This window comes from Suncus etruscus, chromosome 9, assembly GCF_024139225.1.
Source record: "Suncus etruscus isolate mSunEtr1 chromosome 9, mSunEtr1.pri.cur, whole genome shotgun sequence".
NCBI classification, from domain to species: Eukaryota; Metazoa; Chordata; class Mammalia; order Eulipotyphla; family Soricidae; genus Suncus; species Suncus etruscus.
The window spans coordinates 17913467-17937380 of record NC_064856.1 but is presented as its reverse complement, the minus strand read 5'-3'; the positions used below and the strand labels follow the sequence as shown (position 1 = coordinate 17937380).

The 23914-nt window shown below is 45.8% G+C and overlaps 1 protein-coding gene across 1 annotated transcript; it reads right to left on the bottom strand.

Moving 5' to 3' along the window:
• Positions 1-804: 804 nt before the first annotated feature.
• On the bottom strand, positions 805-23436 carry GSS (glutathione synthetase). The gene is made up of 13 exons (XM_049779261.1): positions 23377-23436; positions 19507-19647; positions 16253-16398; positions 15011-15086; positions 14597-14736; positions 13843-13959; positions 9485-9565; positions 9318-9395; positions 7220-7286; positions 3649-3843; positions 3160-3241; positions 1907-2096; positions 805-1008 (listed from the first exon to the last, which is right to left on the bottom strand). Exons 2-13 carry the CDS (start codon positions 19633-19635, stop codon positions 885-887), a joined length of 1425 nt encoding a protein of 474 aa, XP_049635218.1. The 5' UTR covers positions 19636-19647; positions 23377-23436; the 3' UTR covers positions 805-884.
• Between the last annotated feature and the right edge of the window lie 478 nt (positions 23437-23914).

Sequence of the window (23914 nt, the reverse complement as noted above, 5' to 3'; positions counted from 1 at the left end):
GAGTGGTGTCAAGGACTGGACAGGGTTGGCACATGCAAAGTAAGAGCCTTTACTTAACCCCCATGCCAGTGATTGTCTTAAGTATCTTATAGGCTATAATATACTTGCCAATGCTGACTGGGTGAGAGATGGAAAAGGCAAGAGTCTATCTCTAGAACACCCCAAAAGCTTCCTCCTCCTGCTTTTGATTTGGGCAGAACTTTACTCACAGGCCTTATGACAAGCCCATGGGCTATGCAGGAAAGCAACTGAGGCCAGTTCACACATGGAATGAATATTTCAATTCCTCCCGTGTGGGGTTCCTGCCACGGACACTCTCCTCCCTATGATCCTGTAGGGGCTTGAGGAGTAGAACTTCTATTAATATAGAAGGCTATTAAGATAGCCTGTGATCTAGAGCTAGAAAGACCCTCATTACAGTTTAGTTAACTCTTTCCACAATACACTATTATGTGAGCTGGCTCAGATTTTAGCTCTTCCTTCCCTGAAATGCACAGATCAAGACTCAAGAGTTAGCAATTTAGCTTTATTTAAGGCAGAGGCAGGGAAAAGCCACATCCCTATACCCCTTCCTGTTATCCAGTCCTAGCCCAAGTTAGACTCTAGGGCCTGCTAAAAAGGCCAATAAGCTAAGAAGAAGGTGGCATCACTGTCTTTACCCCAGCAGCTGTATTTACACCCCAAGGACTTAGGGGCGTTTAGATCTCACCTAAAGGAAACAGCTTTCTTGGTCTTTAGTGGAGAAGTTGGGGAAAGGACTGAGCATTTACTCTGCCATGAAGACTCTGGAGGTTTCCCAGAGGAGGACTGGGGAAGAGGGCTGGAGAGGAAGGAGGTGTGTGGGGACGAAGGCTCAGTGATGTTCCAGCTGACAGTTTATGTCCTCACACAGGGTATGGGTTGTCCAGGACAGCCACTCCTGCAGCCACACCACCGTCTGCATGTTCGATGGCTTTGGTCCGAAGCAGATGACCTACATGTTTGTTCATCACATATCTCTGTCCATCTCTATAGAAAAGGGAGTAGGAGATGACCAGCTCCAGTGCTGAACTCAGCTCCCAAAGCCCAGACTTTCCTTAGTGACTTAACTACACCTGAGAAAGATGCTTGGATTTTAAAGTCAGATTTGGATCCTAGGTTGGAAATACTAGCTCTGTATCTTTAAGCAAGTTACTTAGCTTTTCTAAATATCGGTTTCCTTAATTTAAAAGAGGGATAATCCCTTTCGCTTTGCAAGATGGTCATGAGGATTAAATAAAGCAGGGAAAGCTGTTTGCATGATCCCAGGCTCACATTTCATGTTTTGGAGCTGTAAATTTCCATTCTATTTCTCTTTCAAGATGGCTGAGGTGGTGATAGGAGAGCAGCAGCAGTTTGGAATAGAGGGAAGAGGTAGATGGAGAGAGGGTGCTGTAAGTGTAGAGAGGACAGGCTCTGATGGGCAACATGGCAGGATTTGGTATCGCTACCTGCCCTGATCTTGGAGTATTTTGCAGTGAGCAACATGAAAGTCCAGAACTATTACTTGAAATGCCCAAGTCTTCCTCTTAGACTAATGCTCAAATCAAGTGACCGAGGAGTCACTCAGTTTTTCAGAATTACTGGGTATCCTCCAGTTGACCTGAGAGATGACTAAACTCTCCTGAGGTCTCAATCTCCAAGGTTGTCAGACCATATCTTCTCATCCAATCTTGATAGTACTTGGCATTTCAGTTCTGAGTTGTGAAGCACTTTTCCTCATCCAGATTTCCTTTCACAGCCCTAAGAGGAGGACAGGTCTAGGACCCAGGATCTCACTGATTAGCTAAGGAAGCAGGTAACAGCAATGGCTGGGAGGGATCACAGGCCAGGAATACTCTCTAGGCTTGACTCTGTGGCAAGGAGAGCAAAATCCTGATTGGCTTACCTGACATACACCCCAAAGATGCCCAGCTCTGAGATGCACTGGACCACTTGGGCAGGACTTCCAGGTCGTAACAAGTAATTGCTAAATGGCTTAGGTTCAATCTTCTCCATGAGGATGTAGGAGGCTCTCTCCTCACTGTCCTTCAGCTGTTCCAGCACCTGTACCATCTCCTCCCCATACAGGTTGTTACCTGCAATTCCATGGACCAGTCATTCTGGACCCTCTCCAACTCTTTTTACCCCAGTACCCCATGTGCTAATCAGTTGCCATAATTCTCAATACTAGCTCAGTGCAGCAAGGCTAGCCTTCATTGAAGGCCTGTGCTTCAATCCATTGAGTTAGCTCTTTGGTGCCTAAATTCTAACATCTTTAATTCCAATCCCTAATTATCACATGAGACCTCAATCAAATCCAACATACCCAAAGAGAACTTATTCTTGCTGAAGTTGGATCCTCCCACTCCATACAAAGGTGCAAAGCATCCCTGACTCATATCAACTCCTAACTCAGTTACCTCTGTCATGAAGTGGGACCTCCCTCTCTGGTCTGTCCATACCATCATAGGCTTCTGCAGTGCTCTCTTGAACAAACTAAACCAGCAATGTCTATAGAGTTTCAGAGGATCAAATTCTCCCTTATTCCAGAACATATGCTACCATAGATACTAGTTCAACTGTGTCCTTTTCTCCTTCACTTGACCAAAGGCTTCTTACCACCTTTAGGATAGAGTCCAATTTCCTACCTTTAATTGGCATTTTCATAAATAATCCCTAAACCATCTTTGACAGTCTAAACTCCTCCCATCTCCCACATTGTACCCCAGCCTTGGTTAACACACTTCTGTCTCAACAATCAGGCTTTTAGGGTTCTGGGGTTATTCCTGCTATGTGAAATACTTACCCTTTTCCCTTGGGAAAATTCTGACAATTTCTCCCCTGAGGGCAAAAACAAAACAAAACAAAACAAAAACTTCTCTTCTGAGTCTAAGAGGCAGAAAGGATCTCTGTCCTCAAGGAATTCAGGCTCCTGACAGGCCCTCAACCCTCTTCTCCACAATCTAGTTATAGGCACCTCAGTGCAAACCCTCCAGAACAGGGTCATCAGATTTCATATGCAGCACAATAGCCCTGGGTCTCCTGGAACACTATCCAAGGCACATGATTGTGTATGATCTTTGTGCCTGAACTAGTGCTGGGAATGTAAGTGACTGACTCCATCTCTCTGAGCAGCCCTGCAAAGGGGGATCCACTTACCTCCACCCTCTCTTTGGGGTTTGAGCACGAACCGTCCTGGGGCAGTGAGAGCCTTAGCAATGGCCCGGTCCCCTTCTTCTCCCTGTCAGGAACAAGAAAATAGTCATCAGCAATCTGGAAACAGAAGCAAGGGCTGAGGTTCTGCATGGTGCAGAGTAGTATTGGAGGGAGAAAGAGGGGTCCTAGCCATAGCCCTTCAGAATGATGTGACTTCCCCATTGGCAGCTCCCTATGGCATGTGCAAAGCTTTCTCTGTTATTATGGCAGGGTCTAGCAACAGCCAGGTCTGGGAATTGGGTTCAGATACTCCCCAGTTCCTGTCTGCCTCAGGCTTTTCCCTGGGCCACCATCTCCACCTCCGATTTGCTGTGGGAGCTTACAAGATTCCAACCCCTTCCCCAGGACTCTTGGGGGGGGGGGGTCCCACAGAGCTAAATGTGAGCCAGGGCCAGCTTCTGCCTGTGAAAGAAGTAGCGGGCTAGCACGCACCATGTCCAAGGAGTAAAGGCCAGCAAAAGTGGCACGAAGGCGGGCCACAGCCTCAGGCTGACCTGGGAGCAGCCTCTCTAGCACACCCTCCCGGCTTAGCTCCTGCTGCACCTTCTTAGTACCCGCCAGCTGGGTAGCAATGTCCGGGCACTTGACAGCACATGACCTCTCAAGCAGCAGGCGCGCCTTCCAATTCTGCAGAGGGAAGAAAGCAGAAGACAGGCCACTTTATCCCCTTCCCGCTGCACCTGACAAGTGCTCCTGGTCACTGCAGAGACAAGTCAGGAGCTGGGCAGCCTTACAGGCAATATCCATTGAGGCAGGTGTGGACCCCAGAACTGGGTCCCTTTCCCTCCTTCTGGGGCTTCCAGTCTAGAGCAATGACTCAGAACTATTATTAAAAAGGAAAGTGAAAAAAGGTGGAAGGGCATAGCAAACTGAAGGGTGCGAGGAGCCGGCCACTGTTTAAAACTGTTTCCCACAACAATGCAAATAAAGCCCACACTCTTTACCAGTCCCCAAGACTGCAGGATCCCCATCCCGGCCCCCACTTTGTAGGCACACCGACATCTTCTGTCTGACATGTTCTTCTGTGTGCCTCTGGCAGTAGCTGGTTGGATCTTTCACCTTGCCTTGTTTCATAGTCCTTCTCCAAGAATTCTTCCATGATCAGCCTATTCAGAGTGGGAGTGCTATACTTTTTAGTCTTTACATACTGTTGTTTCTGAGAATTTCTTCCAATAGAAAACCCCCCAAAAAACACCTTTTCTGGTTTTGTTGACTCTAATGCCACTTTCCCTGTCACAGAGAGATGCATAGGTCCACATCACTCATCCATTCTGTGCCCTCCATTTCACCTCCTACCCTCCCCCCTCCCACTCACCCCCCCCCCCCCCCCGTGTGCTGAGCACTACTTGAGGGCCCAAGACATGTTTGCTATTGGTGTTGGGGTGAAATCTGAGTGAGATTCGGAAGGATGAGGAGGTGGAGTGGTTCAGCTGTGTGACTCAAGTTAACAAAATAGCTTGAACAAAGGCTTGCAGGCTGGTAATCATGGGCTGAGGGACCAGTTTGCCAGCTGTGTTGGGTGTTACTTGGGTGCAAGAAAATAGCAGAGGGATTAGCCCAGTCACTGGAAGGACAGCCTATTCTTGATGCCAGTCCTCAGCCAGTTACCCAAAGCACTGTGGCAACAGTTTTGGCTTGAGGAGCCCGGCCTGGCCCCTTCTTCCATACTGCTGAGCTGCCCTTGGTCTGTTACAATCAGTCTACTCTACACAGACAGAGCACCTGTTCACTTCACAAAACTATGAGGCTGATGTCACACGCAGTGACAGGGGCCTGCACACTAGAGATAAACCTAGAGAAATACCATAATGCTCAAGGTAGCAAAACTGAAGGTGGAGCTTGCCTAGGGTCACCTAGCATGTCACGAGCTGGCAGTCACCTCCCTGTTCTCTGCATGATCTGGGTGTCTCAGTCCCTAACATTGTCCTCAGGATGCTCCAGCATCCTGGTTAGCTCAACTTTTCTTCTGTTTTTTTTTTTTTTTTTTCCGTTTTTGGGTCTCACCCAGCAATGCTCAGGGGTTACTCCTGGCTCCATGCTCAGAAGTTGCTCCTGGAAAGCTCAGGGGACCATATGGGACGCCGGGATTAGAACCGATGACCTTCTGCATGAAAGGCAAACGCCTTACCTCCATGCTATCTCTCCGGCCCCGTCTTTTCTTCTGTTTTAAAGTGTTCTTCAGTACTTTTCTCAAAACCTTCTATCCCCTAATGGGATCCATTCCCCAAAGGGCAGTTTCTCTCATTTCCTACCACCATTGCTGACAACTTTGTCAAGAAAAGAGCCTTGGGCCGGAGAGATAGCATGGAGGGTAAGGTGTTTGCTGTTCAAATTTGGAGTCCCATATGGTCCCCCGAGCCTGCCAGGAACGATTTCTGAGCATAGAGCCAGGAGTAACCCCTGAGCGATGCCGGGTGTGACCCCCCCCCAAAAAAAAAAAAAAAAAAAAGGAAAAGAGCCTTTTCAGGCTGGCGCGATAGCACAGTGGTAGGGCGTTTGCCTTGCATGATTGCACACGGCAGATCCAGGACAGACCTGGTTCAAATCCCCAGTATCCTATATAGTCCCCCTACCAGGAGTGATTTCTGAGCACATAGCTAGAAATAACCCCTGAGCATCACAGGGTGTGGCCCAAAAACAAAAAACAAAAAGAAAAGAGGCTTTTCTTGTGTTACTTGTTCCTAAGACAGCTGGACCTTAGGAAACTTGCACTTTGAAAGAATGAATGGTCAATCTGAAAAGAGATTCCTCAGTTTTTTTTGTATCATTCCCAGCTGAAAGAAACTGAGCCGAGGAGCTGAAGTGATAGTACAGTGGATAGGGCACTTGTCTTTACTCAGCAGATCTGAGTTTGATCCCTAGTATACTATATGGTCCCCCAAGAAATATTAGGAGCAATTCCTGAGTGCAAAGCCACAAATAACTCCTGAGCATTGAAAGACATGGCCCTCAAACAAATAAAAAAATTTTTTTAAACTTATTGATTGATTGGTTTTGGGCCACACCTGGTGGTGCTCAGGGGTTACTCCTGGCTCTGACTTAGAAATCACCCTTGGAAGGCTGGGGATAATATGGGATGCCAGGAATTGAACCGGGTCCCTCCTCATATCGGGTCAGTGGCATGCAAGGTAAATGCCCTACCTCTGTGCTATCTCTCTGGCTCAGCCCCCAAACAAATTAAAAACAAACAAAGGAAACTGAGCACAGAAAGCAACTTGCCCACAGTCAGAAAGAGCCCAAGACTCTAGCCCACTGCTCAGGATCTTTCTGGACTTACTTCCTCCTCTATCTCCTTCCTACTGAAAACTGAGCCTCTTCACTCTCCAAGAAGTATATTAGAGGGAAGAATCATCTCCTGGAGTACCCTTGACCTAAGAGTAAGAAAACCTGGGAACTCCCTAAGGGATTTCACCCCTGACTCCAAACCTGTGTTTCCCCATCTGTATAATAGGGATAATGACATGCCTCAGAGTGGCTGTAAGGATTAAATGAGATAATGGGTATGGAGGACACTTGAAACTATAAGATAGGCTAGCAAGATAAGGTTCTATCATTACTGCCATTAGCATGAGTAGCCAGAAAAAAGAACATCCTGACACAACTAAAAGGAAGGAGGGGGCTTGGCAGGAACTGCTGCCAGGGAGCTTGCTTCAGCTAACAAGAATTTATTACACTCAACTCTCCCCCGTTCTGGGTCTTGACCTCAGTGTGGAAGTATTAACACTACAGAAAACAGCAAGACCTCCACACTAGGGACCCCCATCCCTGAACGAGGGTTTTTAAATATTTACCAGCATCCTCCAGCAGGAAGGGCTGAAGCACCAGATTCCTGAGGATTTGGATTCTAGAGAGTTTGTAGCATGTAAGCAATAGCAAGCACCCTGAGGAAGGATGCAAGTAAGGCCTCAGGAGAAAACGTGGTTGTTGTGATGTCTGAGTTGGGTCTCTGAGGACTGCTGGTGGGGCCCAGGAGGCAAAGAACGGTTGAGCAGAAAATACCAACCTGTTCACTATACTGACTTGGCATGTAGCCGTCCCGGAAGTAAACCACAGAAATCTCCTGGCCATCCCTGGAATACAGAATGGGGAAGGCAACTGTGTTAAAAGATAACTAACATGTTCAGTGGCCCAGTCCATTTTAGGGTGTGCACTCAAATGAGTTTGGCTTTTTTGAAATTCAGTCAACAGGGGAAGCCCCTGTTGGGAATTCACTGGCATCAAAGTAAAGAAATTCCTACAGTAACTCTACTTCCACCAGAAATTTGGAGGCATGCAGGAAAGAATATTCTACACTATTCTAGATCTAGATAATTTAGTAAGGCTTGAGTGAAATAGGAAAGCACCAGAATTAAACCAGTAAATTATTTTTGAAAAAAGCCTTGAAATCACCAACCAACAGAATCATGTTGCTAAGTAAAGCACTTACATTTGATCTGCTTAAAGTTGATGAAACTGACACAAATTTTTTTTAAATTGTGTGGGTCAGGATATACTAATATATCTAATATATATTTATATATAATATATAATTTATAATATAATCATATAATTTATTGTTTATATTTATATAATTTATATAAATTTATAAATTGTGTGGGGTCAGGATATACTAATATATCTTATATTTATGTGTAATTTATAATATAATTATGTAATATATAAATATAAATATATATATTTACTAATATAAAATAAGACAGGGTCAAGAGCAGCTACACTGAGTGGTACTCAGGTGCTTACTTTCAGTTCAGTAGTTGGGGTCACTCTTGGTTTGGGGGAACCTGCTATGCTAGGGATCAAAGCCAGGTTTTCCCCATGCAAAGCAAGTGCTCCAGTCCTTTGAGCCATAACCGCAACTCCACAGACTATCTTTTAAAAGCTTTCTCTTCTTAATTTTAATTTTTTTGGTTTTTGGGCCACACCCGGTGATGATCAGGGATTACTCTTGGCTCTGTGCTCAGAAATTACTCCTGGCTTGGGGGACCATATGGGACGTCAGGAAATTGAACTGCAGTCTGTCCTGGGTTAGCCTCATGGAAGGCAAACTCCCTACTGCTGTGCTATTGCTCTGGCCCCAGTTTTAATCTTTTAATATTTAAAATTTAATATTTAATGGACTTATTTGGAAACATTATGAGCAACTTTATTTTGCTCTGATTTTTAAAAAGTACATTTTGAAAAAAAGGGATATTATAAAATTCTTTTTTTTTTAGGGGGGTCACACCCAGCAGCGCTCAGGGGTTACTCCTGGCTCTAAGCTCAGAAATCGCTCCTGGCAGGCTTGGGGAACCATATGGGATGCCGGGATTCAAACCACTGTTCTTCTGCATGCAAGGCAAACACCCTACCTCCATGTTATCTCTCCAACCCCAAAATTCTATGGGAGTTATTTATTTACTTTGGTGCTAAAGGGGTTGAACCCAGGACTTCATACATATAAGATCAAACCTTACCACTGAGCTACAAGGCCCTGAGTTTCTTAAGTTTTAAGAATGACCAAGTCCCAAATCTAAATTTGTGGGATCCAAACAATGCCACCCGAAGTTGTGGTTCTAAAGCCACTTGAAAGGAAATGGAGAGCTTGACTTGGAACTTCTGGCCTAAGCTCAAAGTGCTATGCTGAGGTCAGTCACCAAAGAAGCCAATCCCTTCCTCCCAGGCAGGCCAGTCATCTGACCTGCCAGCAAAAGGGGTGAGAAAACATTTTGGGTGCTCTTGAGCAAACAAGTCAGTTTGGGTCAGTGGCTCTTTTATAGAAAGCCCACCATCCTAATAAATCCTCAAGAGGAAGAATCTGGCTGGCTTTCTCCCATAGTGTCCTGTTGAGGAGATGGTATTTCAGAGTAAAGCTAACCATAACAGAGAAGGATGCAAGCTATCACTTATTCCAGAGACAAGAGTTGTTTGGGGAAAAGTGATGGAACAGTTTTCTGAGCCCTTCTTTCTTTTTTTCTTTTGTTTTGGGGCCACGCCCAGAGATATTCACTTAGGGATCACATGTGGTGATAGGGATTGAGCTCTTATTGACTATGTGCAAGGTAATGTACCCTCCTTTGAGCCCTCCGTTCTCTGAGTACTTGAGGAGTGCCTAGAATGCTTACATAAAGAGTCTGCATTTTGAGTCCAGATAGCCCTTTTCAGAGACATCTTCAAACCTTCGCCGAATCACATGGATATTCCTGGAAAAGATAGGCAAGGGTGGGAGGGCATGGAGGCTATTGAGAGGTTCCTGTGTTCCTGGGCCCATACCAGAACTGCCTTTGCTTACCTGGCCAGGAGATCATTCTCTATGGCACGCTGGTCAAAGATGTTTCTTTCCTTTTCTTGAGCAATCAGGAGCACCAGAGCACTGGAGAAAGAGCACAAGTGCCCATGGTTGCCTTAGAGTCTGACCTCCCCTCTCTTGCAGCTCCCCTGAAAGAACATTCATACTTTCCATCTAGCATGACATTTATACTTTCCACTCATTTCCAGTCAAGAGAAAACTCAGAGAAAATGAAGTGTGTCTGTTCCTTCCTTAGTGGATCATGATGTCAGTTTCTTCGGAATTAAGATCTACTCAAAGATTCCAGAGCACTTTTCTTTTTGGCACTTAATATAATGATTCTAAAGCATTTCTGGAAGAATGAGCAAATGGAAAAAAAAAAAAAAAGAATGAGAGTAGTGAGAAAATTTTATAGAAAAACCATTCTGGGGGCTGGAGAGATAGCATGAAGGTAAGGCATTTACCTTTCATGCAGAAGGTCATTGGTTCGAATCCCGGCATCCCATATGGTCCCCTGAGCCTACCAGGAGTGATTTCTGAGCCTGGAGCCAGGAGTAACCCGAGTGTTGCTGGGTGTGACCCAAAAACCGAAAGAAAGAAAAAAAAAAAAAAGAAAAACCATTCTGGAAGTTGGGGCCCAATGACTGCTACTGGCCTGGGAAGTATATCCTAGAGGCCTGTGGTGTTTCCACACAATGTCAGATGCACTCCATGGAATATTCCATCCATTCTATACAGCCAACAATATACAAGGAATGACCTTAGGTAGTTCTTAGGTAGTTCTAACCCTTTCTGAGATGCATATGAATCATGTTGTATATAAATCATGAATCAGGGTTTACCTGGCCTTTTCTCTGCTTTATCAACATGTTGCTTTTTTATTGTTTGTTTCTTTGTTTGTTTTTAGCTATAACTGGTGATACTCAGGGTTTATTCCTGACTACACTCAAGAATTATTCCTAGGCCAGAGAGATGGCATGGAGGTAGGGTGTTTGCCTTGCATGCAGAAGGACGATGGTTCGAATCCTGGCACCCCATATGGTCCCCCGAACCTGCCAGGAGTGATTTCTAGTGTAGAGCAAGGATTAACTCCTGAGTACTGCCAGAATTATTCCTGACTGCCTTGGGGATCATACAGGTTGCCAGGGATTGAACCTGGGATGATTTGGGTAAGCTGTAAGCAAGACAAATGCCCTACCTGTTATACTATCCCCCTGGCTCCAAATGTTTCTAGGATTCAGACAAAAGTTCATTACAGAGAAAAATTTAGCTGGCAGCCAGTTAAACTATTTTCACTTGTCAAAGACAAGTCTAACCCTGCCATCAGACTCTCTGCAGGCCAATGCTCAGCAGAACCATGCCCAAATTTTGCTGTGGCTGTAACTGCTCTGTGTCCATGATTCTTGCTGAGGCTGTGGCACACCAACTTTAACTTTGAGTCCAAGTGTAGATTCCTGGCCTTCCGGCCTTGGACTCTGGTCTGTTTGCCTGGGCTTCTTCCTACCTCAGCTGAACCTCTTGGCCTGCACTGTTTACCCACCTCTTTCCCACTCAGGCTGCATACAGATCTCAGTAAATGTTCCTCCTGGCCCTGCTGACAATCTCCTAAGGTTAAATACATTAAGCTGGTTTTTGGCTTTAAGTTGGGTGTCTGAGAAATGAGCCAACAAGGATGTTCTCAGAAGCCCTCTTGTCCTGAGAGAATTCCAAGGGCTCTGCACTTCCCTCCACAGCTCTGCTCTCAGGGGGAAGGATGGCATCTGGCCCAGACTGGCTCATCTCCAAAAAGAGATGGAGGAGAGTGATGAATGTAGGTTAAAGTGGAACTGCATGCCCTGGCTAATTAAGTCAGTCTGGCCCTGCCAAAGGATTGGAACCAGACAGAAAACATATTCTACCTTTGCGTGCCTTTAGAACCAAGTAGTCTGGGGATAGTAGGCCTGGGAAAGCTGTTGGTAAAAAAAGGGGAAGTGGCAGGAGCGGCACTCAGAAATCCTAACCTGTGCTCTGAGGAACTTGTGAGGGTCAAATTTTGTCCTTGGGTACTGATTTCCCATCTATAAAATAAGAGTTAGGGGGCTAGAGTGGTATCACAGTGGATAGTGTTTGCCTTGTCTATGGCTGACCAGGGTTAGATCCCGGCATATCATATGGTTCCCTGAGCATGCCAGGAGTAGTTTTTGAATACAGAGCCAGGAGTAAACCCTTGAGCACCACTGGGGGTGGCCCCAAAACAAAACAAAACAAAACAAAACAAAACAAAAAAGGGTTAGGTTTGGAGCTTGGAGATAGCACAAAGGGCTGGAGCACATAGTTTCCATGGGAGAGACCTGGATTTGATCACTGACACTACATGGTCTCCTCATGCACCACTGGGAGTAACCCATGAACAACTCCTGAATAGCACTGGGCAAGGCCCAAAGCCAAAATGAAATAAAATGAAGAGTGTTAAACAGATCACAGTTCCAAAACGTTGTTCCCTAGAATCCCTTTTTCTCTTTTTTATTGTAGTAAAGCTATTCGAGGGATGTGAGGCCTAGCTGTGTGAATCTGGCTTAGCTTTGTCGCTACTACAGCTACACTTGGTATTGGGCACTGTGGAGTACCAGGGATTAAATTTCTTCCCTATTTTTTTTTTTTTTTTGATTTTTTGGGTCACACCCAGTGACACTCAGAGGTTACTCAGAATGCACTCAGAAATCACTCCTCAATTGGGGGACCATATGGGATGCCGGATATCGAACCACAGTTCATCCTAGGTCAACTGTGTGCAAGGCAAATGCCCTACCATTGTGCCATCACTCTAGCTTTTGTTTTTCTTTCTTTCCTTTCTCTTTTTGTTTTTGTTTTGGAAGGGGCACCCAGTGGCACCCAAGAGTTACTCCTGGTTCTGTGCTCAAAAATTACTCCTGGCAGGCTCAGGGAACCAAATGGGATGTCGGGGATCAAACCTGGTTAGCAGGTTTGAAAGGCATGAAAGGCATATCCCCTACCTGCTCTGCTATCACTCCAAGCCCCCTTTTCTTTTTCTTTTACAGAGGCCACATGCAGCAGTGGTGGGCAGGAGTGGGACTCAGGGTCACTCTGTAGTGATCAAGTACCATCTGGGGGACAGACACCCATATTAGGGGTCAGTGAATCTCGGATTGCACATTCAGTGTGGCACAAGCTAGGCACATTCTCTGTTAATGGAGATGTATCCTGACCCCAGAAACCCTTGTGCTTATTTTTACTCATTCTAACCATAGAATATATATTTTAATTTGTTCAACTTTAGTTGAGAAAGGGAAGGAAATGGCAGGGAAATTGGGGACTGGAGAATCCTTAACTAGGAATTTCTTAGATACTACATTCTAAAAGTTTGTTTAAATATTAAGCTAAATTTATAATTTCTAGATTTCCTTTAAAAATTTCTTAAAATGTTGTTAGATAGGGATCGGAGAGATGGCAAGGAGGAGCCTTGCATGAATCCCGGCGTCCCATATGGCCCCCTGAGCCTGCAAGGGGCAATTTCTGAGCATAGAGCCAGGAGTAGCCCCTGAGCCTACCAGGTGTGACCCAAAAACAAACAAACAAACAAAATGTGTTAGATAATCAGTGAAAATCCTTCTGCTCCAGTTTGTTTTAAGTTTTTGAACCAAACCTTACTGTGTCCAGGGCTTACTCCCGCCCTGTGCTCAGGGATCACTTCTGGTGGTGAACAGAATTAAACTAAGAAAAACACTTTATTTCCTGTACTATATCTCCAGTGCCTGAGCCTCAGTTTTTCAATCTATACTATTGGAGCAAACCTCTTAGAGGTAGAATAGGATAAGAACAGAGGCTTTGGGGCCGGAGAGATAGCATGAAGGTAAGGCGTTTGCCTTTCATGCAGAAGGTCATCAGTTCGAATCCGGCTTCCCATATGGTCCCCCGTGCCTGCCAGGAGCAATTTCTGAGCATGAAGCCAGGAGTTTTCCCTGAGCACTGCCAGGTGTGACCCAAAAACCACAAAAAAAGGAAAAAAAAAAAAAAAAGAACAGAGGCTTTATAGAAAAATAGAGATAAATCTAAACTTTCTGTGTTACTGAGCTACTTATCAACCCGAGTCCAATTTGCTCTTCTGAAAAATAAAATCTAGATTTGCTCCCTGGCACCACATGACCCCGCAAACACAAAAAGGGAGGAATTCTCCATCCCCAGGTTCAGGCCTCTTGAGCACTGCTGGATGTGGCTTCCAAACCTAAATTGTAGCACTTAAAAGTATATGGCATTAAAAAAAAAAAAATCCCTTCACTTTTCAGTGAAGTCAGGTTCTGGAGTCAAAAGCAGAGTCTAAATCAGGCTCTGTACAATTTGGTTACCCCTTTGTCCCCTCTTACTTGGCAGAGCCGTAGAGCTCCCAGGCTTTGGCAATCCCTAAGGCCAGTCCCTTGCTGGGATTATTGGAGAGGATCCGGGTGGCTTCTTTGTTCTTGTTCAGGACACTAAGCACATGCCTGCAGGAAGAGAGAGGTTGGCTCAGAGCAGGGCATCCTTGGGCCCTCCCTTGGCCCATGACCTTCTGCTCCCTGGAGCAAAGGAAGTGGGGATGAACCTGCAGCTCAGCAGCAGCTCCAGTGGGAACCATCTCAGGCAGGAATGCTCCGGAAAGCCCTAACCATGGCTCCATTTCTGTCGGAGAACCAAGAGCCAAAAGCCTTTTTCTACCCACACCCGACATCCTGGAGCTATCTGGAATCTTGTCACCGACTATCTGGAATCACAGTAACCCAGGGTAGGAAGGGGGCCAGGGAGTATGGCTCCCACAGAGAATACTCCGGCACCTTTGTCTGCCTTGCATTTGGATCTCTTCTCCTGCCTGAAACACATCAAGCTTCTCCTTACTCAAGGACACTTTTAGAGACCATTCCTGCTCCTAGGCCTCAGGGACAGCATGAGAGGAGCTGGGAGGTTTCTTCTCTCCTGGGGCCCACCAGATCTAATTCCCCATGAAGCTGCTGGGAGCTTCACCTGGGAAGGTGCTGGGGCCAGGAAAGACAGGGACAGAGCTGGAGGGGCCTATTTCCACATTTGTGTGGAGGTTCAGAATGCTGTTACCCCACCATGGTGCCCAGGGCTTCCCAAGGGACGCACCGGTGCACAGCTGGGGTTCGTGAGGTCAGGCCCCCAAAGCTGGCAGAGATCGTGTTGATTTCAATCTGTTTCAAGGTTGGGGAGCCATCTGCGTTGTGCTGAAACATGTAGTCTGAGCGATTCAGACCCAGGAACACAGTCTGTGGGGAAAACTGAAGGCTGAGGACACTGTGCCCAGGGGCTAGCTCTGCAGGCCTTGGTGTCGGGCAGACAGGGGGAGCAAGGTCTCAGCTGGGATTAGAAGTGCCATGGATAATCCCAAACCCAGTGGAATAATTCCGTGTTATCCCAGGATTGGCCACCAAAACCAGCAGGGACCCGTGAGAGGCAGATTGTCATGAGATCAGAGCCAAATTCTTCAGATTGAAAAAATAAGAGAGGGGTCCCAGGTCTGCAGGGCATGTGGGCCAGTACCTGGGCAATGCCCTCTTTCAGTACTTGCTTGTGGATATCAAAGAGATGTGCTGTAAATTGGTCTTTTTTGATGGTGCTGGAAGAGAAAAGAAAACATTTTTAGGCTATATCCTAGAACACTGAAGCTTTTCTCTCTGGATCTACTCACTAGAACTTGGAATAACCATACCCATCAGCAGAAAAGAGTGATTTGGAATCTAGCACTAAAGAAAGCAGACCTGAGTTCAAATCTGAGCTCTACTGACCACCACAAGGCAGCCTCAGTGAATCATTGGCCCTCATGGTGTTCAAGTTTGCTCCTCTATAAAAGAAGAGGCAAAGAATTCTGTTAAAATCACTTGAATTTGGGCTGGAGAGATAGCATGGAGGTAAGGCATTTTCCCTGCATGCAAAAGGACAGTGGTTTGAATTCCGGCATCCCAGATGGTCCCCTGAGCCAGCCAGGAGCGATTTCTGAGCATAGAGAGCCAGGAGTAACCCCTGAGCACTGCTGGGTGTGACCCAAATCCCCCCCCCCCAAAATCACTTAAATTTAGTCCTACCACTATGCTATTGCTCCACCCTGAATTTAAATCATTTTAATTATGAAGAACAAGTGGAATGTTACAGAGACAAAACTGAAAATCTGGTTCCAAAAATAATTTAAAAATGGCATATGAGGGGTCAGAGAGATAGTACAGCAGGTAAGGTGCTTGTCTTGTACACACAACTGATCTGGGTTCGATCTCCAGTATCCCAAATGGTCCCCTAAACACTGCTAGAAGTGAATCCTGAGTGCAGAGTTAGGAGTAGCCCCTGAGAATTGTTTTGTGGTACTAAAAAAAAAAAGTAAGATACATAAAAATAAAGAAACTTGGGGGCCAGAGCTATAGCACAGTAGATAAGGCATTAGCTTTGTATGTAGCAAACCCAGGCTTGATCCCCAGTATCCCATAAGGTCACCCAAGGCTGCCAGGAGTAATTTCTGAGTGCAGCGCCAGGAGTAACCCTTGAGTACCACCGAGTGTGACCCAAAAAACGAACAAAAATAAATAAATAAAGGGAACTGTTTGAGACCATAGAAGTAGGTGGTAGAGGTCTGTTTAGAAGCTAAACTCTACTTGGAATATTTAAACATTTTCTTGCCAGGGGGTACTTGTCCCCATCCAAGCAGCCAGCTGCCAAAACAATAGTTCAGAACTTTCCATTTTTCCTGTCTCGGGGTTCTAACAGCGTCTGGGCCTCCCCAGCCCAGCCAAGTACCTGGCAAGAGTTTCCTCCAGAAAGGAGGTGTTCTGGCTGACAGCATCCACAAGCAGGTTGAAGTCCATCTGCACAGCATAGGCCTGCTCCAGCAGAGCACTGGGCACCAGCGAGGGAAAGAGTGTGAATGGAGCATAGCTGACCACCTGAAGGAGAGAGAGGTAACCATAAGACCCCTGTATGTGCCATACCTAGGACAAGCAAGCACCTCAGAGGAATGGTGTATTACACATGGGCACATGAGGGCTGAAGAAATAGCACAGAGGGTAGGGCATTTGCTTTGCATGCAGCCGACCCGAGTTTAATTCCCTGCATCCCATAAGCCTGCCAGGAATAACCCCCTGAACATCATTGGGTATAGACCAAAAACAACAACAAAATCCAAAACCATGGGCATAACTGTAAAATAAAAAGTTCTGACTAGTCCAGAAAAGAAAACAAAATGAAGAAGGGTATAAAACATCCAGACTATAATGTTTTATTTGTTGGCACTGAAAACAAGATCACGAATCAGAGAGATAATCCAACAGGCTGAGCACATGATTTGCATGCTAGAGGCCCAGATTCAATCTCCAGTACCACATGATCTCCTGAGCACTGCTTGGAGTGACCCCAAATAATGCCAGATATGACCCAAAATCCAAAACAAAAGGAAAGACATGAAGCTATAAAAATAAAATTTTAGGGGCCTGAGCGGTGGCGCTAGAGGTAAGGTGTCTGCCTTGTAAGAGATGGACTGAGCTTCGATCCCATGGTGTCCCATATGGTCATCCCAAGCAAGGAGCGATTTCTGAGCACATAACCAGGAGTAACGCCTGAGCGTCACTGGGTGTGGCCTCCCCCAAAAAAATTTTAAATATTATTTGTTGGGACTAAAGAGACACAACAGCAGGTAGAACATATGCCTTGATGTAATCAAGTTGGGTTTGATATGGTCCTCTGAGTACTAACAGGAAGACTCTCGGAACACAGAGCCAAGAGAAAGTCTGGGCACAGCTGGGTTTGGCCCCAAACAAAAACAAAAAACCACAATTATTTGTTGTTAAAAAATATATATTTTAGGACCAGAGATAGTACAGCAAGTAATAGTGTCTTATACTTGCACACAGTTGACCAGAGTGAATTATTGGAACTGCATATGGACACAATTTCAGGAATAAATCCAGAGCATAGCTAGGTATGGCCCAAATAAAAATAAATACCTTTTAATTTTTTTTTTTAAAAAGGGAGCTAGAGAAATATAGTTCAATGGCTGAGCACAAGTTTCATTTGCTGGAGGTCTAGGTGTGACCCCTAGTACAACATAGTTTTCTGAGTTCACTGAGCACAACTAGATTAGATAAGATGGCCAAAATGGCCGAAAACAAAAACAAACAAACAAACAAACTGCAACAAATATTGTGCCACGTGTACAGGGCACTATTTAAAACATTTTATATGCATTTGCCATTGAACTTCATGAGGAATACTGTAACATTACCTAAGGGATTTAGTTTTCAAGGATGTACCAAAATGTCTTTAGTAATGACTGTACATTTTGAAATTACTCTTATGTCTTTTCATATTTATACACTATATTTCTTGCACTATTTATTGTGGATAGTCTGAGGTTTGTAGTAGGATTATTTCTCACAATATGCTACAGTCATAGTGCAATATGCAATAGTTCACTTATAATTCATGAACCTTTTTAAGTTTAGTTTAGTTTTTTTGTTTTGGGGACACATTTGATGGTGTTCAGGGCTTACCCCTGGTCTGTGCTCAAGGATCATTTCTGATGGTAACCACATGGGTTGCCAGTGATTAAATCTAGGTAAGGTAAGCCCTATCTACTTTAGACCCTAATATGGACCTTTTAAAGATATAAATTCTAAATGAATTGTATGATTCCTCAATAAAAAAAAATAGAGAAAATAAATACCAACAAGAAACAGGTAAAGAGACAAGAGATTAAATAGCACTCCAAAATAATTAAAGCTGTCAAGTGGTACTGAGATTTGAAGAAGGTCATTAATCACACACACATATACACACACACCACACACACACACACACACACACATTAATCACACACACAGGTCATTAATCACACACACCACACACACCCCTCTCCTCGACAGAAGCTCTCCTAAAGCACCCTCTGTAGGGCAGATAGAGAGCACCCTCTGTTGGGCAGATAGACACACACACACACACACACACACACACACACACACACACACACACACACACCCCACACACACCCCTCTCCTCGACAGAAGCTCTCCTAAAGCACCCTCTGTTGGGCAGATAGACACACACACACACACACACACACACCACACCACACACACACACACACACCCCTCACACACACACACACACACACACACACGCCTGGGCAAGGCCAGGAATCCACATGTCATTTAGAGTACTTTTTCTGGAAGGGAAGAATGTATTCTGTGATTCCCAACAATACATGAAGTATAACTTGGGGAAGAGATGGTAAGATTATTTTTTTGAAACAGTCCCAAATTCAACCTTTGAGTTAATAACAGTTTGTCATTATTATAGTTTGAGTTTGGGGTGGTAGAATTTGGCTTTTATATATTTTTTTTCAGAATTTATTATTTTGGGGGCAGGGCATTTGCTTTGCATGTGGCCAATCTAGGTTTGATCCCTAGCATCCCATATGGTCCCCCAATTCTACCAGGAGCAATTTCTGAGCACAGTGCCAGGAATAATCCCTGAGCGCTGCTAGGTGTGACCCCCCCAAAACAAACAAACAAAATTATTATTTTGAATAGATAAGACAAATACAGAATGAATAAATATTTAAAAGACAGATATAATAAAAAGTATATCTCACTAACCCAGTTCTTCTAGTGTTTATTTACCCAGAGGCAAATGGCTTTTTAGTTTACATACTTTCAAATTTCAAGTTTAATTATTGAAAAACGTGAAACAAAGCAAACGAGGGACCAGAGCAATATCACAGTGGTAGGGCATTTGCCTTGCATGGAGCTGATCTAGGATGGACCTTGGTTCGATCCCCCAGCATCCCTGAGCCAGGAGCAATTTCTGAGTGCATAGTCAGGAAACCCCTGAGCATCACAGGGTGTGGCCCGAAAACAAAACAAAACAAAAAAATAAAAGAAACAAAGCAAAGGAGACATGTTTCCCAATTCCAACAAGTTGTCCCCAGCCTGGTAATGGCCAAGCAATGGAAAGTAGGATCCATCCCAGCAATGTGGCGAGGAAGGGAGGGGGCTTACATCTGAGGAGCTAGGCTCCTGTGAGGTCCTCAGCAACACTCCCTCTGCCAGGGCCCGATCCACAGCTTGCCTTACCAGCTCCTCCAGCTGCTTCTCATTCTGTAAGAGGCTCCCCCAGTCGGTAGCCATCTCGACCTGCAACTGATAAGGGGGAAGATTTGGTGACTGAGGTCCTGCCAGCACTGAAACTGGCTGGCAGCCTTCTCCAATTCAGGGTGAACCTGACCTCTGTCAGAGGGAGCAGCATGGTACAGGGAGACAGACCCTGGCTGGTACCAGTAGAATAACACAGAAAGCTTGCCAGGCTATCATTTCCATGGTCTCTCTCAGTTCCTAATACAATGTGAGAAAAACGTTTTCCTCACAGCAAGGAAGCCAATGATCAGGGAGAGGTAATGGCTTTCTCAGGTAATCATTGAACCCAGTCTCTGGACTCCCAGCCCAGCACTTTTTATGGAGAGAAAGGCTACCTAGGAGTCATAAGAACACTACAGTGGATACGGCATTTACCTTGTGTGCAGTCGATCAGGATGGTACCCCATAAGATCGAAGGCCAGCAGGAGTGATTCCTGAGTGCAGAGCCATTATGCCCTGAGCATATCAGGATGTGGCCCCCAAACGAAACAAAAACCAAAAAGGTTACTACTATCTGCAATTAAGGCAAGATCTCTCCCAGTTCTGCACATTCTCCACCAAGGAAACCAGGAAGAGTGGATTCCATATCGAACAGGAGTCTGGGCAGGAATATATTCCTGGGTCCCAACAGGTTCAAGAGATGAGAGGACTGAGAAGCTAAAGTATTGTATTTTGCACAGGTTTTCTTGGGATAGAAACCACTATAATAAATTGTTTTTCTCTCTCTAGCTTTAACAACCAGTTGGGTTGTTGGGAAGGAAAAGAGAGGTTTGTGGAATACTGTAAAATGAACTCCTCCCTCATACCAATGAGAAGTAAACTCATTACCAGGAAATAATTATAATATGGCCATCTATCACAGCATCCAGAGACTTATTTAGAAAGGAAGTACTGTTTGATGGACTCTCAGACAGAGTCTGATTGACTTTGTTCTCCATAGGACCATCCTCCTCTAATTCTTATCGCAAAGTCCTTGAAATCATTTATATATAAAAATAAATATGTACATACATATCTATCTATCTATCTATCTATCTATATTTTTGGTGGGGTGGTTTTGGGCCACATCCAATTAGTCTCAAGAGTTACTCCTGACTCTGTGTTTAGGGATCACTTCTAGCAGTACTCAGGGAACTATATGGATGCTGGGAATCAAACCTAGGTTGGCCACATGCAAGGCAAGCACACTACCTGCTGTACTATTGCTCCTGCCCAAACATGTATATTTTGAGTGGTGCCAGGGATCAAGTTCAGGGCCTAATGCAGGGATGAATCTATATCCCTGACACTATGCAGTGTGTGTGGTGACAGACAGAAGACATTTTAAAAAAATCACATTAGCAAAATGGGAAGAACTGAAACCCAAGTGCACATTGTAATAGGAGGAGTCTGACTGGCTGCCCAGAAATACACAGAGGTGAACCAGTATACAATGCTCATTCATTCTGCAGCAGGCCCTGGGGGGATTAAGTTCTAGATACAAATCTGGCAACATCAGTCATTAATTTGTCTTCTAGTACAATCTCCAATTTAAAAACCATGAGCTTCTGTGGTCAGGGCCTCATCCCTTTGTCACTTGGCTTTGGAAACAGAAAATAGTTGTCCAGCTCAGCTATTCCTAGGAAGAGAGAATTAGAGAACAAAGAAGCCCTATCCATTCAGCAACATCTTCTTTTCTCATGACAAAACCATTGCTAGACCAATGATTAAAGTCTGTGGCCTCACAATTTTGGAAAGGAGCCAGGAGCTGGGCCAACAACTCAATAAGCTAGAGCATGTGCTTTGTATGGAGGAGTCCCAGGTTTGATCTTGCATTGCACGGTAACTAGAGTACAGCTGGAAATGACCAAAGAGCACAGAGTCGCCTCTGAACACCACTAAGTACGTTCCCCTCCCAAATACACACAAAAAGTCAATGATTTCAAGGTCCTTTGAGATCAGAATTAGAGGTTGGTCCTATGGAGAACAAAGTCAATTAGACCCTGTAACCGAGTTCATTGAACAGCACTGCCTTTCTAAATAAGGTGACAATGTGCATTACAGCTAGATTTTGAGGAAAAATAAAATCTCTGTGGAGTTGCTAGTAGTGTTCAGAGCTCTAGCCACGGGAGCTGTTACTTTGGCTGTAGCCACTTTACAGGAGGAGGAGACCAGAGGTCACATAGCAGCTTTGTAGCAGCATCACACTCAAACTTATGACTCTAACATCTGAACTCTGGAAGCTTCCATAAAAGCCTTCATTTCTCCATAACTCAACTTCCAACATCTCTGCTTGCGATGGGCTGGTTTAGTTGGTAAACTGACAACTAATGCCAGACTCTACAGTAGGTACTGGAGTTGCAAAAAAAATAAGACAAAAATAATTATTATGGGGCCAAAGTGATAGTATAGTTAGCAGGATGCTTGCCTTGCACGCAGCTGATCAGGCTTCTATCCCTGGCACCCTATATGGTCCCCTGGGTCCCTTCAGGAGTGATCCCTGATGACAGAGCCAGGACTAAGCCTTGAGCATAGCTTGATGTATCTCCAAAACAAAACAAACTAAAAGGATATGAGGGTTTGGAAAAATAGAAGAGCAGGTAGAGCAATTTCCTTGCAGGCATTTTACCCAAGTTTGATCCCCAGTAAACCATTAATGTTCCCCAAGCACTGATAGAAATGATCCCTGAGCACAGAACCAGGAGTAAGCAATGAGTACGCCCCCCCCCCCCACCAAATAAAATAATGACGAGGAAAAGTGCTCATTGGGCTTTTTGTTTTCCTCATTCAGCAGCCTCAACCCTTCTTTATTCCTATTTTGCAAACGACACTCAAATCCATCCCTTCACAGCAGAGCTTCCTGAACATGCAACTGCATGCTGGCAAACTCCACAAAACCACCACAGCTTCTGGCCTCCTCACGAGTACGTGTTGCTCTCCAAGGGAATCCCAATAAAGGGCACCCAGTCCTGTGGATTTTTTTTTCTACCTAAATCCATAGTGCAATACTTTTGAGTTCCTTGATTTCTCTCCATTTCCACTGCTGAGAGCCTGGCTCTGGCCACCTCTTCCCTGGTCACTACAGAAGTTCAGAGTGAGCTGTTTGCAATGACAGAGGGGGTCAAGTGCTCCCTTTCCCCTTTTCTCCTCCAAGTTCCCCACCACTTTCAGACTGAATCTTCGTAGGCGTCCCTGCTCTTCTCCATCCTGGACGTCTGCAGCTTATGGCTTTCACCCGAACCCCAGAAACGAGTGATGATTTGCCCGCGCCTAATACGGCAGCCAATGACTGTCGGGGGAAGCGTTGCTGAACGAGTGTGAGCCTGGGGCCCCGGCCTGCCAAGCCCTGCCAAGCCCAGAAAATCGGTCGGACTTTAGCCAAGGGCGGGTCCACGCCTGCACGTAGCCCGGGGCTGGTTGGACGCGGTCTCCAGCCCAAGCCGGGCCCCTGCACCCCTGCTCCCACCCGTTCTGATTTGCCTGCTGGTTCGAAGGCCGCTCTCAGGTTCATGGGCACGGTATTCGGGGGGCCAGAGCAGGGAAAAATAAAATCTGGAGAGTCCTTCACCCGCCAGGGGTTCTACGAGCACCAACCCAAACCCCTAATGGACACCAGCCGCCCCGGTTTTTGCCACGGGTCAGAGCTGCGAGTTTCCCCCTCCTCTAGAATTCCAAACGCAGAGCAGGCCCCTCTCGCACGTCCGCCTCCCGAGGAAGCTTGACCCTCGCCGGCCGCCGTCGCACGCCCCAACTTACTCGTTCGTCGTTCCGCCGCGCTCGGGTCTCAGGCCCTGGCGCCGTTAGCCGAGGTCCAGGGGGCGGAGCCTCTGGCGAGTCAATGCGCTTGCGCAGACCCGGACGACGAGAGGGCGGGGGCAAGAACTACGGCCCTGTTGCTGGACGGTGGCCGCGAGGGTCCGATCCGGGAGCCGGCATGTTTGTTGTTCTGCTCGGCCCTGCTGGGCTGGACTGGGGAAAGACGGAGAGTCAGGCTGGGTCAGAACCGTGCAGGTTCGACGTTTGCTTGATGCTTAAGGTCTCTGAGAATTTCTGTAGAGTGTCAGAGGAGGAAAGTGAAGCCCGAAACGGGTCAGTCACTGCCCCGAGGGGACGTACAGTGATGGGGGTCGGTGCGGTGAGAGTGGGGCCTGCTGTGCTCAGAGATTAGGGGACAGATGGGGAGCCAGGGACTGGAGAGTCCTTCACCCGCCAGGCAAGCGCCCTGCTCGCTGTACTTTCTCGACCTTTTTTTAAACCCCTGTTCCAGTCTGCTGCCAGTGTCGGGATGGAGAAA

Excerpts from the sequence above, each read along its gene's own strand:
- GSS (XM_049779261.1), bottom strand. The coding sequence starts at position 19,635 with ATGGCTACCGACTGGGGGAGCCTCTTACAGAATGAGAAGCAGCTGGAG. Across the intron at positions 15,087-16,252 it reads CTGGAGGAAACTCTTGCCAG|CACCATCAAAAAAGACCAAT; the intron begins GTACTTGGCTGG and ends TTTCTCTTCCAG. Across the intron at positions 9,566-13,842 it reads GAGCTCTACGGCTCTGCCAA|TGCTCTGGTGCTCCTGATTG; the intron begins GTAAGAGGGGAC and ends CTCTTTCTCCAG.